This window comes from Channa argus, chromosome 1, assembly GCF_033026475.1.
Source record: "Channa argus isolate prfri chromosome 1, Channa argus male v1.0, whole genome shotgun sequence".
NCBI classification, from domain to species: Eukaryota; Metazoa; Chordata; class Actinopteri; order Anabantiformes; family Channidae; genus Channa; species Channa argus.
In genome coordinates this window covers 46,693,976-46,709,046 of record NC_090197.1, presented here as the reverse complement: position 1 = coordinate 46,709,046, position 15,071 = coordinate 46,693,976, and the positions used below count along the sequence as shown (strand labels likewise).

At 38.6% G+C, this 15,071-nt stretch overlaps 1 protein-coding gene across 2 annotated transcripts; it reads right to left on the bottom strand.

Annotated features, from left to right (window-relative positions):
* Window positions 1–2,713: 2,713 nt before the first annotated feature.
* On the bottom strand, window positions 2,714–13,926 carry zgc:110045 (uncharacterized protein LOC664755 homolog). Of its 2 annotated transcripts, none has more exons than XM_067527183.1 (14): window positions 13,316–13,926; window positions 12,073–12,130; window positions 10,292–10,400; window positions 10,086–10,109; window positions 9,928–9,960; window positions 9,699–9,815; window positions 9,350–9,481; window positions 8,800–8,928; window positions 7,828–7,917; window positions 7,171–7,212; window positions 6,683–6,758; window positions 5,403–5,455; window positions 4,326–4,495; window positions 2,714–3,992 (listed from the first exon to the last, which is right to left on the bottom strand). In XM_067527183.1, the coding sequence occupies exons 3-14, from the start codon at window positions 10,367–10,369 to the stop codon at window positions 3,638–3,640; spliced, it is 1,299 nt and encodes a 432-aa protein (XP_067383284.1). In that variant the 5' UTR covers window positions 10,370–10,400; window positions 12,073–12,130; window positions 13,316–13,926; the 3' UTR covers window positions 2,714–3,637. The 2 variants fall into 2 exon arrangements, with proteins under 2 accessions (XP_067383284.1, XP_067383293.1); XM_067527192.1 differs by having other exon boundaries at window positions 2,714–3,061; window positions 13,316–13,917.
* Window positions 13,927–15,071: the final 1,145 nt, after the last annotated feature.

The window sequence follows — 15,071 nt, the reverse complement described above, 5'->3', positions numbered from 1 at the left end:
ACGACGTTATGTTCAGCCGGGCCGCCGCCAGATGGCGCAGTTTCAAATGACTGAGGACCAACAGGCAGTCAATTAGCGAGGCGGCTGATGCCTCCCAGGTCGGTTCGTAAGGTCCGCTAACTGCTGTGATGAGGCACTTTACTTCATTATCCTGAATTAGGATGGCATTTCCGTTACACAGTGTGGTCACCGCGTCGCTTTTGTCCAAATGAGACCAAAGCACCTTTTACCACAAGTGAATAAAAACTGTCCCTGTGAAAGGTTTCTTGAATACATTATAGGCTTAACCAAGAATCAAAGCAAAGCAATGGGATTTTAGCAACAACTCGTTCAGGTTCTCCATTTTAAATGGGAAAACTCGTATGACATAATTTGTAGCAGGTTGGTCATTTTTTAAATTTTATTTATTTATTTTTTTAGGTTATGTACTTTATTGATCTCCATAGGGACAGACGCTGATACTTGAGAGTTCAGTCCTGTCCAAGGACATGCCAACATGTGACCAGGAGGACGAAGGCATTGGACCAGTGATTGTTCACCAACATCACCATAACTCTATTAAATAATATTCTGTTAGCACTCTAACATTTCCTATTACACTAAATACAATGATTTCTTGAGTTTCACAATTAGAAATTACTCATTAATCACAGTTTGTTAAAAAAAACAAAATTCTGCCCTGAAGAAGATGCTAAAGGATCCACATGGGTGTTACGATCCTTTGTGGAAATTCAAATACAACTGCCTATCTCCAGTTCTTGAGCTATAAAACTCTGGATCATGGTGGAGACAGACCAATCATAATGCAACACCACTAGCCTAACTAAAAGCTTGGCCTAAGCAATAAAATATGATGTGTTATACAATCAATTAAAACACCTAACAATAACCTATATAAAATGCCTAGAATGAGTGCCAACTTTGCTAACTGACTCAGTAATAATAATCAATTTAATAATATATTATATAATATATTATTATATAATTACTGTAATATATAAAATTATAGGAGCAAAACTATGGCACTTATGACTTTGCCTGCAGTGTGGGCATGTTTGCCTTTGCACTTTTGCTTTACTTGGTAATTTAAATGCACGATTCAGGATGGGCATTCTTATCGGTCTGCAACTACACTGCACCATATGCAGCAAGCTGTGATGCACTGTCTGTTCTGACACCTGTTCATCATGGCCAGCATTACATTTTTCCCATCTGAACCTTTGTCCACTGAAACATTAACACCATGGTATTAATGACTGATCAGTAGTACAGAACGTGTCATTATTCCATAGAGGTTTTGTAATACCCAAACTGGTCCATAGACATACTGTTGGAAACTACTGAATGAACAAATGCCATCTTCCATCAACAGACTGTATCTATAACACCATGGGACATGAGTGAGTGTACCCCTAGAGAAATATTTTTGAAGTATTGCAGTGATTTTTCATCAGACCCTTCTTTCCAATTTGCCACAAACTCTCAAGTTGGTTATGCACCTAAAAATGTTTATTCATTTACTGATTCACTCCTAAATTACTATCTCAAAACTGCATGATGGCAGCAAGCAACAAAAATGGGTCCCTAACTCCTGTGTCAGGTTGAAAAAGGAAATCATTAATATAACATTAGAAGCTGGCTGTGAACTCGTAACTGCCCTGGGCACACATCAGCATACATGCAGCACTGTTCTCTGCTGCTACACCTTCCCCGAGGTTGAAATGTCATCCTTCACTGTCATTACATTTCTGCCCCCATTAACTATTGATTATCTCCACTTCAGCATTTTGTGCCCTGCTGTGGAAGTGGCCTACATGGCTTGCTAGTCGTACTCCATGGCTCAGGCAGAAGTGCCCATCTCCTGGTTTTTACACTAACAAAGGGGGTCAAGTCAGACTCACAGAGGGGCAAGGGTAAAAGAGGAGAAAACAAGGAGCAACTGGGCTTTTTTGTACCCCACCTGCACATTAGCAGTGTGCTTGAGTGGACAATTGGAGGTTAAGTTGTTCTTTTCAGGACCCATGAGAGTTTTGCCACAGCATGCATGGAATATTTACTTTAAGGTTAGTTGAAGTTTGCCTCTGTTTTTTAGGATAGTACAGGAGAAAACAATAGTCAGTGCAAGAACTTTCTGTTTTCTTCCATCCACAAACTATATCTATAACACCATTGAGTTTTGTCGGTGTATACTTGCTTAAATCCTTTATGCCTGCATGCACAAACTGCTAATGGCCACTGTTACTGCTCACTGTTATTTTTTAAGTTTCATATGTTTCACATGTACTGACTGTGGAGGTATGTTTCCAATATCTGTGCGCTATGGCTTACACTTGTGTCCAGTTCCTGAGCCACACAAAACAGGAAAAATATATATTCTCACTTCTGTTTAAAGGATTTACGTTGATAAGCACAGCATATCCCCACAGGTGCACAATTTTCTATTCATTGTTAAACAAAAACTGATATTTATATACAAAACAGTTTAAGCACTATAGGTTTTTCTGACGCGTGTTATTTTTTAAATAACATAGCTTCGGGGCTCTCTAAATGGTGCTAATTTGTATACCATTAAAGCTTAAAGCCAATAGAGTAAACAATGCATAAATCCCTAGAGCTCCTGTTTGTATTTTTGGGTCAGAATGATAAGCAACAATATGAAACATTTTCTATACCTACAAAATTAGAATAACACAACCAATCATGCATTCATAAAAAGTCATATTTATTTCAAAGTCATTCCATCAACACATATAACAACTCTGCATTGTTGGAGGGTCGACCCACATCAGAAACACATGAATAAAACATTATTACAATAATTGCTCAGTCCATTTTGGTCGCTGAAAGTCAAAGCACTCCACTCATTTAGGCTGGATAATAAACCAAAAACAAGCTAGCGTACAGAAACAATAAATGAGTTGGTTAGGCCAGCCCTGCTTGACAGGATTACTGCGTAGAGTCAAATCCACAAGAATCCAATGTGGTTTCAGATAATCCCATCAGGACTGCAACAGTGCAATGCAACTACAGAACACCCAAGCCTGTTATCACTGATGAGAGCCTGTAGTGAAGGAAAAGGGGAAATATGACAGAAGAGTGGAGCAATTCTTGTAAAAACACACTTAACACACTGTCTTCTATTGTACAAGACAAACATTTTAACAGCCTGCTGCCAACAAAGTACCACGACTTATTATACTACTTTGAATTCTCTCACAAAAAAACTAGTTGCACAGATATAAAACTAAGTCCATATTTGCATACTGGAAAATACTAGTATCTGGAGTAAGTTTGTATATAAAGCTCTGTAACATGAATCCATTTGAAAAATATTTTTTTCTAGGATACTAATACAAGCCTGAGTTACCCACATAAATTATAATACATGTCCATACGATAATACAGAGTTAATATGCACCTCTGCTGCGTGCTTTAAATAATGAGGACATGTTTTGACACTACCATCCTTTCAGCCTGTTTCTAACATTCACCTGATTTATGGAAAACAAGCGCTAAACTTGCAATGCTTCCGCACTCTGTGTTTAAGCTATTTTAAGCCTATATGCTTAATATTAAATTATTCACCAAATTTAATATCTTGCCAGTCAGCCACACTGAGTAGGTTAAAAAACAGACATCAGTAAGGAGCAAACTTCTGCCGCTCAGACTTTTTGATGCCGGAGGTTGGCATTTTTGTGGTGTAAGGGGATAAGCCCTGTGTTAGGCTGGAAGCTGGGTGAACAGCAAGGACAGGGAGAGTTTTCATGCCAAGCAGGCTGGAAACAGGAACGGCATAGTGTGGGTTTTGTAAGGTTTGTAAAGTGGAGGGAGAGTGGACGTTAATGGTGGTTGGGGCTGGGGTGGTGGCCGCCAACACGGCCATAGAGGTAGCAGCAGTGGAGGCGGTAGGTGCAGACTGAGAGAAGCTCATGTTGAGGTCAACTGGGGTCGCAGAAGAAGCAGCCTGCATGGAGTATTTAGCCATCTCTAAACTGCAAGTCATGGAGCCGGGAGGAGAGGAGTTGGGATGGTGAGGGTTCAAAAGAAGAGAGTTAAAAATAAAAAGGGGAAGAATGGATGAGACAAAAGAGAGGGGAGGTGAGAGAGAAAAGAAACCATGAGAACCAAAGAAGGAATGTGTTAAAAAGCAGAGACAATAAGGATTTTAATGCAGTCAAGAGAACGGAGCAGTGAGATGGAACAAATCCAACCTCACCCTGAGCACAATAACTTTGCCTTCGTACAATAGCATGCTGTTTGGCTGCCTTATCATCAGGCTGCAATGTGAACCCTGCTGAACGTGGCCACCCTGTGTAATGTCGTACCTAGTGCTGATGAGGTACTGGGCCACGCCGATGCTGGCCGGTGAGCCTGTGATCGTGACTTGGCGCATGGCTGACCCATCAGTGGCGCTGGCAATTTTGATGTGAGCTCCAGAGACCTGGCGAATCTCATTGATCTTGCTGCCTTGTCTTCCAATTATGCAGCCAATAAACTAGAAGAGGGGAGAGTGGAAATATGTAAATAACAACGCAGCTCATGTTTTCTTGCTTTTTGAGGAATTAGAGTTCAAAGAAAGAATCAACTGCTGTGGTGAGAGCAGTGTTACAATGTCCTGGTAGAGTTCTGCTAAGGAAACCCACATTGCTGCGTGATTGTAATAGCAGAAAACATCACTGTGATGTACCTACTTATATTTCTATAACACCATAATGTAATTATAAGATTAAAAGAAGTGGAAAATCCCTTCAGCCCTGACTCTTTTTTACTGCAAAGTCTTAGACCTAGTCACATTTTGGATGACTGGTTTATTTACCTTTTCAACTTAGATGAGAAGATTGATATCACGCTCATGCGTCACCACCTGCAACTGGTTAGCTAAGCACAGCTCCAAGATTATAAATGAGAAAACAGCTAGCTTAATCTTAATTCATTGATTAACCTTAATTAATTAATTAATTAATTAATTAACCTCACTGCACCTCTAAAGCTCATTAATTAACAAAATTCAGTCTAATGCAATGCTAAGCTAAATGATTGCTTGTGTAAGATTAATAATGGTGCTGTTAGGTGAAATTTGAAAGAAATATGTACTGTTACTTTGTAAATAGACTGCTATTTTCTAAAGTTTTAGAAACAGTCGTACTTTGATTGTCCTCTTTTGTTGTAATGTAAGCTATAACAGCTTGCTAATATTACAATTGATACTATCACTAAAATATTATTTCCATCTATTTGTGTTTCAATAAAAAAAGAAAAACAATAACTTTATACAGCTAAGAAGGTGAAACACAACTCCTCATTATACAGTAGCTGTCCTCCTAGAAAGTGGTAATGAGTCCTGTAGCATGAGGATTATCCATGTGAGTTTTACTGCTGAAGGAACACAATGTGGCACTTACATCATTAGGTATTGCCAGCTCTTGTGAACTTGTGGGGGCAGTTGCATCCAATCCTGCAAAGTAGGACAAGGAACGCTAACAACAGTTTGGCACTAATGGCTTCAGCTTTCATGGCATAACAAGTCGCCCTACTTCGTCTAGTTTATCACTGTTACACTGCTAAGTTAGGAACATTACAATAGCATATAGCAAGCAAATCTCTCTACATACACACATGTACTGTATGTATATACAGTATATATGTATATATTTGCACTCACTGGTCATTTCATAGGAACAGCGGTGCAATCTTACAATCCAACACAGCAGTTCTGCCAAGAATTATTTTTTAACAATGTTAGAATTTCTCAGGGTTTAAGTTGAAACTGTCACCATCTGTTATAAGGAATGAGGGGGCGACAACATTAGAATCACCTATTAATATAATGCACTCAACACCTTTCTGATAGTTTCAACTTAAAAACAGAATTTATGGTAGTGCTGCTGTATCGGATTGCATTAGATTGTACCAGTGTACCTAATGTTGGGACCAGGGAATTTACATATATACATCATAATCTATGGACACATTTTCCTTGCTACAATAACTTAAGCTACTTTTTATGAACGATTTGTATGTTTCATGAGTTCAATCACACCATTTCTATATATATAATTAATATACTGAGACATTTTTTCCTCAGTTAGTTGTGGCAGATTTTATGAGTACATGGGGTGGTTGAGGTCAGGGATGGTCTGGCCAAGACAATGTTAGATTTGGAGAAGAAATGTTGCAGAAGTGAATAATGACTTTGAGAGTTTGTTTTTTGTAAAGGAAAATTGGGCAAATGGAGCTGAAATTTTGTGAGGATGTAAGATTTAGGGGGAAATGGTTAAATATTTACTAAACTGTAAATATTTTCTGACATTTCTCACATTTACCTCTCAGAGAACTCTGTTTTACTTTTGTATTTAATTTCAATCTGGATCATATATATTTCAGTGGCTAACTTTCAAGATTGCTGATAATAAACTAGTTTGGTGGCATAAGTTTAAAATTTCACTGTTCTAGTCAGTGTTTTTTGTGCAAATAGATGCAAATACAAATGCAAAACACGAGACTCAGTTTTTGTTATAAGTACATTTATGTAAAGCCACTTTCTACTAAAAAGTGGGAACTCTGAGAGAATGGAGACATTCTTGATCCTCTCTGAAGTGAAAGGGCTGTTTTGATGGTGTGATTTAAAGAGGAGTAAAGAAGAGGGATAGACAGACTTCCCCAGGGAGCCGTGGGTACGTACCAGGGAAGGTAGGGTTGCTCTGCCCAAGGGAAGGGAGGGGGATATGCTGCATAGCCAACTGGTGAAGCTTGGTCAACTGCAGGGTAGGAAGGAAGTTAGAGCTAACCAATCAAAGTGGATTATTTCAGAGGATCTGACAACTACAATACAGAGCCAATCTGAAGTTCACAAACATCACAGATGGTGTCAGTGTGAAGAGTTTCATTTCCTTCAGAAAGCATGTTGGCTTCCCATGGCAGTCATCTCAAAATGCAGTCAATCTCTGTCGCTACAAGAATAGAATTGATCATGGACTCTTGATCCATCACGGTCATTTAAATCAGTGCATGCTGCTACTGTGTGTTAGTGTTAGTATTATCAACAACAGATCTGGGTTACTGAAGTGTCATCTTTGTAGATTAGGGTACACAGAGGGTGCAGTGGTGGCTTGGAAGGAGTGGGCAGGAGCAGGTCATTAAGACAGATGTCAATCACTCAAACATACTTACATCTTGGTGTGCAAAAGCATACTGCCCTGGAAATGCAAAGGCCTGGGAGCAAAAAGAGAGTAGATTTGGTTATGTCACCGGGAGGGGCAGACGTGCTCTAACATTTGAGTTGAAATGTGAAATTGTCACAGAGCATGAAGACTAAACTCTGAAAATCCATTCCTGCTTTTCCATAGCTTTAATGTGTATAGATTTAATGGAGTGTCATCAAAATGTCATGAGCTCCCCACCCCTTGACGAAGGCTAGAAATCCAGTAACGTAAACAGATGTCTGATAGGTCAGAACAGACTGTGCCAAATACAGGGCAGAGGCTAGCCAGCTCATGGAGAACATGAGCTTTATAGTCATGACATATCACACATTTCACACTGCAGGGGGGTTTTAACATAAAGAGTTGTTATTCCCATCTATAACCCATTACAGCCTACCTGAAGTCACTGTAATGTGATTGTTACCGCAAATTGCAATTTACACCATTACAATATAAATCGTTTATTGCTATATAATCACACAAATGTGTCCCTCTAGTGGTGAAATATGCTTCATGATCAATGTGACATCTTAAATCTCAGTAACTAGGGGAGCAATTCACTTGTTTCAGTATGTTTACAAGGAAGCAAAATAACAACTACCAAAAACCCATTGTGGTTACTTACTTGAGCAGTGTGCTGTGGTGCTATTACTGCATGGGCTCCTGCAGGTATGGCCTTGGGACGGTAGGGAATAGTTGCTCCTTTTGGTGGGGACTAGAGACATAGTCATGCAAATCAAAAGGAAAGAAAATAATTCTCTGCTCCAGCTAAGAAAAGTGGCACTGAGGCATTTTATGTCCAGTATGCTGAATCGTTTTATCCTACATTCATCGGTTGAGAAAGTTACATCAAACCTTGGCCAAAAGAAATCTTTGATACAACCGTGAATAGAAAATTGAATTGGGTGTTTGCATTGAAGTATTAAGAGGGCTTGTATGCTACAGTACATTTGAAAAACAAACAATAAGGGCTAGAGAATTCCTATTTCTGTTTACTGTATTACATAATATTGTACCAAACATAATTTTGTGGAAATTTTCAAGCTTGATAAGCAGTGATTCCTATCCATGCAGTTACCAGAGGTATGTGATAAGCTAAGTTAATGATTTCAACAAAACTCTACCACCTCAACCAAAATAGAAAAAATTCAGATGTGGTTTTTAAAAGTATGTAACAACAGTAAAACAGTAAAACTGTTAACCTCATGTTGCTGAATCTAGTCACCAAAAATACAATCGGCTGTATAGTCAGGTGTGCCTAATGGATAATTAGTTGTAAATGACATTTGACTGTTCAAGTGCTTGAGCTCATCTGACTGGGTGAGGGTGCATTATACACAAAAGTTTGGAAAACACTGGTTTAAAATATCAGAATAAAATGTGATTAATTAAAAATCATAGTACATTTTGCCATTGTTGTTACACACATATCAGAAGGACAGCCTGACAACAAAGCTTTATGATTCCAGGAATAATACTGCAACTGAAAATATCCTAAATGTGCTACCTTTTACCTCATCTTAAACAAATGTGACATACTTGACACGTAAATAGAGCTTCTGAATGTGAAGATCATCTGCTGTCTGACAGTGCTTACCTCCAGCATGACAGAGCAGATGTGTCTTACACACTGAGTGATGGCCTGTGGAGTGCCGGAGATTGTGACAGCCCTCTCTGTGGAGTCCGGCAGCATGTCTCCTGCCACCTGAACCTGAGCGCCTGTGGTCTTGACATCGCCAGACAACAAAAGAAACAAAGCCTATTTATTACTGAAAAGAGCACACCATCACCCAAATTCAAATGCTGTTTTAAGCACCCGTAAATTGCCCCGAACACATTTTGACATGCAGGGAGCAGCTGCAATCCAAATAGCACTGTGTGCTCCAATATTTGAAGAGGAGTACACAAATATTGTCCATTCAAGATGAGTCTTCAGCCTCCTTCGATCTTTACAGGCACAATCAGTGGGATTTTCATGAGCAGCTACTAAAGAAACACACATTTTAGCCCAGAGAGGAACACGAAAAGTTTGACTGAAGTGCTTGATATGTGACATGTCAAACCAACGGGGAGGAGGTTTTCTGTCCCTGTTTGGGTGCTGCAAAACACCATCCTGCTAGAAAATATAAAAGGAAAAGGACTCCTACCTCTCTGATCTCTTTGATCTTTGAGCCTCCTTTGCCAATCAATGAGCCACACTGGCTCCCTGGGAAAACCAGGCGAAGAGTCACAGGTGGCTTGCTTGTCACGTTGCTGTTTGCCATTGCTGCTGTGATATCCTGAGGGAGAATTCAAAAATACATATGAATATACAATATACATATGAATGTTTTTTTTTTTTAAACCATGAGGAAAAGGAGAATACAATGTCCTTAAGATCTCAATCTTAATGTCCTCAAGTCTTCAAACAATCTTTCTTAAATTCTCATCTAAATTATTAAATGTTGTTGATGTGATGGGGAAAGTGCAGGGGAGTTTTTTTTTTTTCTGCTGTACCTCCTCAAACTTCTGTGCAATCATGGAGAAAGCTCTGAAGATGCCCTCTGTAGGTCCTGTGATGGTAACTATTCTCTCAGGAGACAGTCCCTCTGATATGTTGATACGAGCACCACTCTGGAAAACACAAATTCACAATCATTCCAGCTTTGATTAGCTCTAATTAATCTGCCAGAACACATTAGATGATACAAGTTTTTACATCATAGATGTCTAGGTAAATTCTCACCTCGTCTCTCATTTTCTTCACTGTTTCTCCTTTCTGGAATCATGTCAGAAATTATAAAACAGCAGGCTTGATTAGGTTTATAAAAAGAAGGAAACAAGACAATCACATGGGAAACAGTATGGATCAGTAAATGTGGATGGAATGTGAAATAAATCTACCTTCCCAATTATGCTGCCAACTTCCTGTGGATGAAAAGATAACAACACTTGATCAAGAAGCAATGCTCAAGATTTTCTCCTGAAATGGTTTTTGCATCAGGATGTGATGCTGTAAAACAGCAATGGCCTGCTATCACGAGACCATTATGCTGCTCCAAAAAATAATACATTAAATTATTTTAACGATATCCACATATGTCAATTACCTTTCCGTGCATCAGCAGTCTCAGCGTCAGGGTTACATTCAGGCTCCCATCTGAAGCCATCTCTTCTTTTTCGGACATTCCCTCTGTTTTCCAAGCTTTAACGTACAGTCTGCAAAAAAAAGTAAAGGTCTAACACAGATCAAGTGTACAACAAGCACTCTGGTATTTCAAGTGGTGCAATAAATGTAATAAAAGCTGTATGTATGTTAATGAATTTTTAATTTATAAACTGTTACTTTATATTAACTTTTAATAAACTCCAGATTTTTATTTTAATTGTGTCTATTTGTCATTATGACCTTCATCGCGGCACATGATTACTACCCTGTTCTTCATCTGTTTACAGTCATGCTGCAGGTAATGTATAATTTCCTGTGCTCAACAAGATTTCACTGGGATTGAGTTGCCCGATTCAGAAAATGTAAAGGCTTTAATAAACTATAATAAACTGCATCATGTTCAGTTAAATCAGTGAGTAGATGAAATTAAATGAAGCTCTATTTGAAAATTTTATGCATTATTACCTTAACTATGGAGAATGTAAAGTAATTGGAAAGTGCTCTAAAGTTGGAACAGTGACTTTTATGCTGCTAAAAGAAGCCAAATTCCTATTTTTTTTTTTTTTTATCAGGGGACTGATGTTCTCTGAAGAGTGGACCATTTTTGTTCTCCTCAGATTGTGTAGTTGTGAGCACAGGAAGATAAGCCTGTATCACTACGTGCAATCTTCACATGGGACTGTGTCTTTAGTTCCAGCTAAATACAAGTTGTGTGAGTCCCTCGGATAAGATAAGATACAAAGGAAGCCACTTGCTCTGTAGAGTCCTGAGGATCAAGTGATGTGTGTGTGACTGTGTCTTAATATCACCCTGACACCATACAATGTCAGCTCTGTTGAGGCCTCATATCCAATTTGGTGTATTTGCAGAACAAATAAAGAATGTCTTGAAGCAGTGTGGGCAGTTTATTGCACCAACAGACAGAGTGAAGACTTTGAGTCTATAAAAGACTGAGGTCACCTTGTTTATTAGATCAGGATGGTTCTGAGAAGTGCTTTTATCATTTTTAAACAATAAACTTGACAAAGCTCTGTGTTTCACAGACACTATACACAAAAAATGGAGTCAGATGAAGGCAAAAAGTAACTAGATGGAAAAAGATAATTAAAATATAATATGAGATGACTTTGTATATTTGTGCTAACAGGGTAAGTGTTCCCATTTAGTTGTTCAGATTGTGGGTAAAATGAAATATGGCAGCACATTATTATGAATGTGTATATGTTATTTCTACGTAATTCGATCCAGTACAATAGTAGGATATTTGATCATATGCTTCAACATTTCGGCTGTAGGTCAGTTGGTAAGGCAGTCCTCCATGGACTACAGGGTCAGTGGGTCGATTCCTGGTCCCTCTGGGCTATGTGTCCCTGGGCAAGACACTATATCCCAAGTTGCTTTCGGTGGGTCAAGTGAACTGCTTGCATGGCAGCAACCACCATCAGTGTGTGAATGGGCGAATGAGAAGCAACATTGTAAAGCGATATATAAGCAGAACATTTACCACTAGTCTTATTTAAAAATAATCTCAGTATACGTGCCAGTTTATTAGGCAACCCCTTAAGGAGTTACTTCACCCAGCCAGGGATTATCTTAGCATCACATATTACAAAATATTTTCCTGTGTGTCCAATATTTATGTAGAGCTAAGTTATATAGCTGTTTGCTGTAGCTTCTTGTTCATTGGATAAATATTAGAGTGGTATCAATTTTCTTATTTACCTCTTCACCAGAAATATAATTTTATAAAGGTATTTTCTTTTCTGCTGCCATTCCAAACCTAAAAAAAAGAGAAAACATATCATTTAATTTATAAAGGTGGCAACATTAGTTTGAGACTGGGCAAATAGAACATAGTTTCGAGGAAATTGCTCTATCCAGATCTGATGTTGACACCAACTAAAGGAAATAATCCAATCAATATGATAAATAAGTGAATTGTAATTAGATTCACACTATTTTCCATTCTGTTCATCATTTTCAAGTTACAGTGAGTACATCAAATAACCAGCAACATCTCTGTCTAATCCTATAGGCCGGGATTTGTTTAGTTAATGTTAAGACCCTTTTGACCCATTTCTGTCACCTCTAGCATGTCAGCACCCACTCCTTCTGACTTCCGAATAAAACACTGGTGCACAAGAGCACCCACAGAGTATACATGATAAAACAGACAAACCACAGGAACCCAGACTCCGGAGAACTAACGAACACAAACGTGCTTCAAACAATAAAATCAGGCCATTAATCCTAAGGGGAATTGGAGAACAATGTCTAAGTGGATTACTATGAGTTTAATTTGAAAAAATATTCAAATTTAAGGCAAATACAAAAATATTTTATATGGAAATTAAAACATTGTTGTATTTCATGATATCAACTAATAACAAAAGGCTTTAAGAACAATGCTCCTAAATATACAGTTTCAGCAGTTTTCCATTAATTTTTAAAGACAGTGCTTCATGTATTTATTCTATATCAAAAGATTTCTAATGGCTCTACTGACTGCTCTATTTATATCTTTTTCTGAGCCATCACATATGGGACTATAAGTATGGGGCCTAAGAGCATGGCATTCCTCCCTCAACACGGTAGCTACAGCTTTGGAGATTCAAAACATGCCTGTTTTAATGTAATTTTAATTCAAATCCAAGCTATTTCTGAAGTTAAGAGAGCAACAACATGCATTTATAACACAGCAGTGTACAGAAAAACAAGCAGCTCAAATTAGCTCAACCTAATAGGAGTCAGGAGTAGTGCATTAAAGAAGCTTTACTTTTTGTAGCTAAGTTTAAATGGACAAAATATAAAATGGCAGAAGAAAAGCACTTCAACTTTCTGTCTGATGAAACCCACATTATTGTAGTCTGCAATATTGTTACTAATAGAAACTGGATGGCCCTGCTCTGTGCAACTCAGTGAGACGCCTTTAATGCAACAAGAATAAATAGAATAAAGTACTAACCTTATATACAAAATGGTCCACTGTGCTATTTCCGAGTTGAAGAGCCTTTTAGTTCGTAGTGCATGTTCAATGTTTGTCCCCTTTGTTGTCAGTTATCCACAGAGTGGACAGATGGCTCCCTGTGCCCTCAGACCGGCTGGAGCAGAGGCTGGCTTTGCTATTAGTCCCTCAGCTTAGCTCAAGATAAGCCCCTACACAGGGCAAGTGAACCCGTATCTCCTGCCTAATTCTCACTGTCACAGCCACCAAAGAGGCGTTCCTCTGCACAGGGCAGCTGAAGAGGCCCGAGGGCAGGGCAAGGAGGCTCTTCTGCTGGGCACTGTCCAGCATAGATGGAGCTGGCTAAACTTTTAGTCGCCAGAACACCAACAAAAGAAGTGATGGTCTAGCCTTTTCCAGTCATCAAAAAATCACATATTCACTGAAGAGAAGCTTTGTTAACTGATGTTGGTCTGTGTCTAACAGCTCTGCATGACTGCTGTGTTCTTCATTAGATTTGCAGAGAGCTTCCTGCCTGCACAGGGCCAGATTTTCTCTAAAAATAAATCTCCCTGTATGAAATCGGTGCTTTGTACAAAGAACTGGACTAATTGAGGGCTGGGAAGGACAATATGGCGTTTGAGGTATTTAGTGATGTTAAGCACAATGTCTTCATGGGGTGCTTCTCCCCCCTCAGTGCCTCTGCCCTCCCCCACACCAAGCCGTTCTGCCCTTGTACTGAGGCCATACTGGATACAATACAGCCCTTCTGCACAGAAAAATGTTCAGCTGAGCTTTGAAACTGTGAAGGAAATGAATCACTGAAGCATAAGTGGCATATTTAATTACTATTCAGTGCGTTGCACGTAGACAATGATGGCTGCTGTGAATCTCATGGGCTTCTGTCAGACATTTAAGCAGGGCAGATAACATTCACTTCTCAACTAGGATTGAAATACAACTTCCAAGTTGTATTTCTATGATTAAAGGGACTGAACATCCTCATGAGAACATAAAGATGATCCCTCAAACTGTGGCAATTTTACATATTTTGAGAGACTTTTTTGGGATTGTTAGGCTTTGTTAGATTTAGAGGTTAATGAGTAATTGTCATTAAAAATCCACAATGCATCATAAACCTTGTACATGATCATGGCTTTTTGTTGTAAACCTGCAAACAGAAACAGAATGACAGCAAAGCAATCAACGCTATCAAGGGCACAGCCTGACAAAGTATGGAACATTTATTTCAACCCTGTCAGAGACAAGATGGTCAGGCATTTCATGCCAATCACTTGTGATTAATTTCCTCTCCTTTATGTAAATTGTGTGTCAATGAGATTAAGGAGTCAAGGATTATATGTAATGTGATTACTGTGGAGTGATTACAGAGACGTGTTGGTGTAATCAGTTACAACGCATCAGTAATCAGTTATAACGATTTCGTTACAGTTAGGTACAGGTATTTGAAGCAGGTTGTTTTATTTATCAACATTATACACAGCATCGTTAAAGACCAAAGTGCCGTAATGAGAAAAAGCGAAGGTAATTCAATATTTGCATTTTTCTAAAGTCCTTAAAACTTTGGTGTAGGATAGGAAACAGGGATGAACACTAAAAATCAATACATTTTTAAAATCCTCTTGGAATAATTAGTCACAGTTATTAAACAAAGAGCAGATTATACACTTGTTGGCATAAAAACCCTTGAGGGTTTGAGGTGTGACCAGTACTTTGACTATGTGGCAATGAAAGAAAAAAAAATACAATATTTACA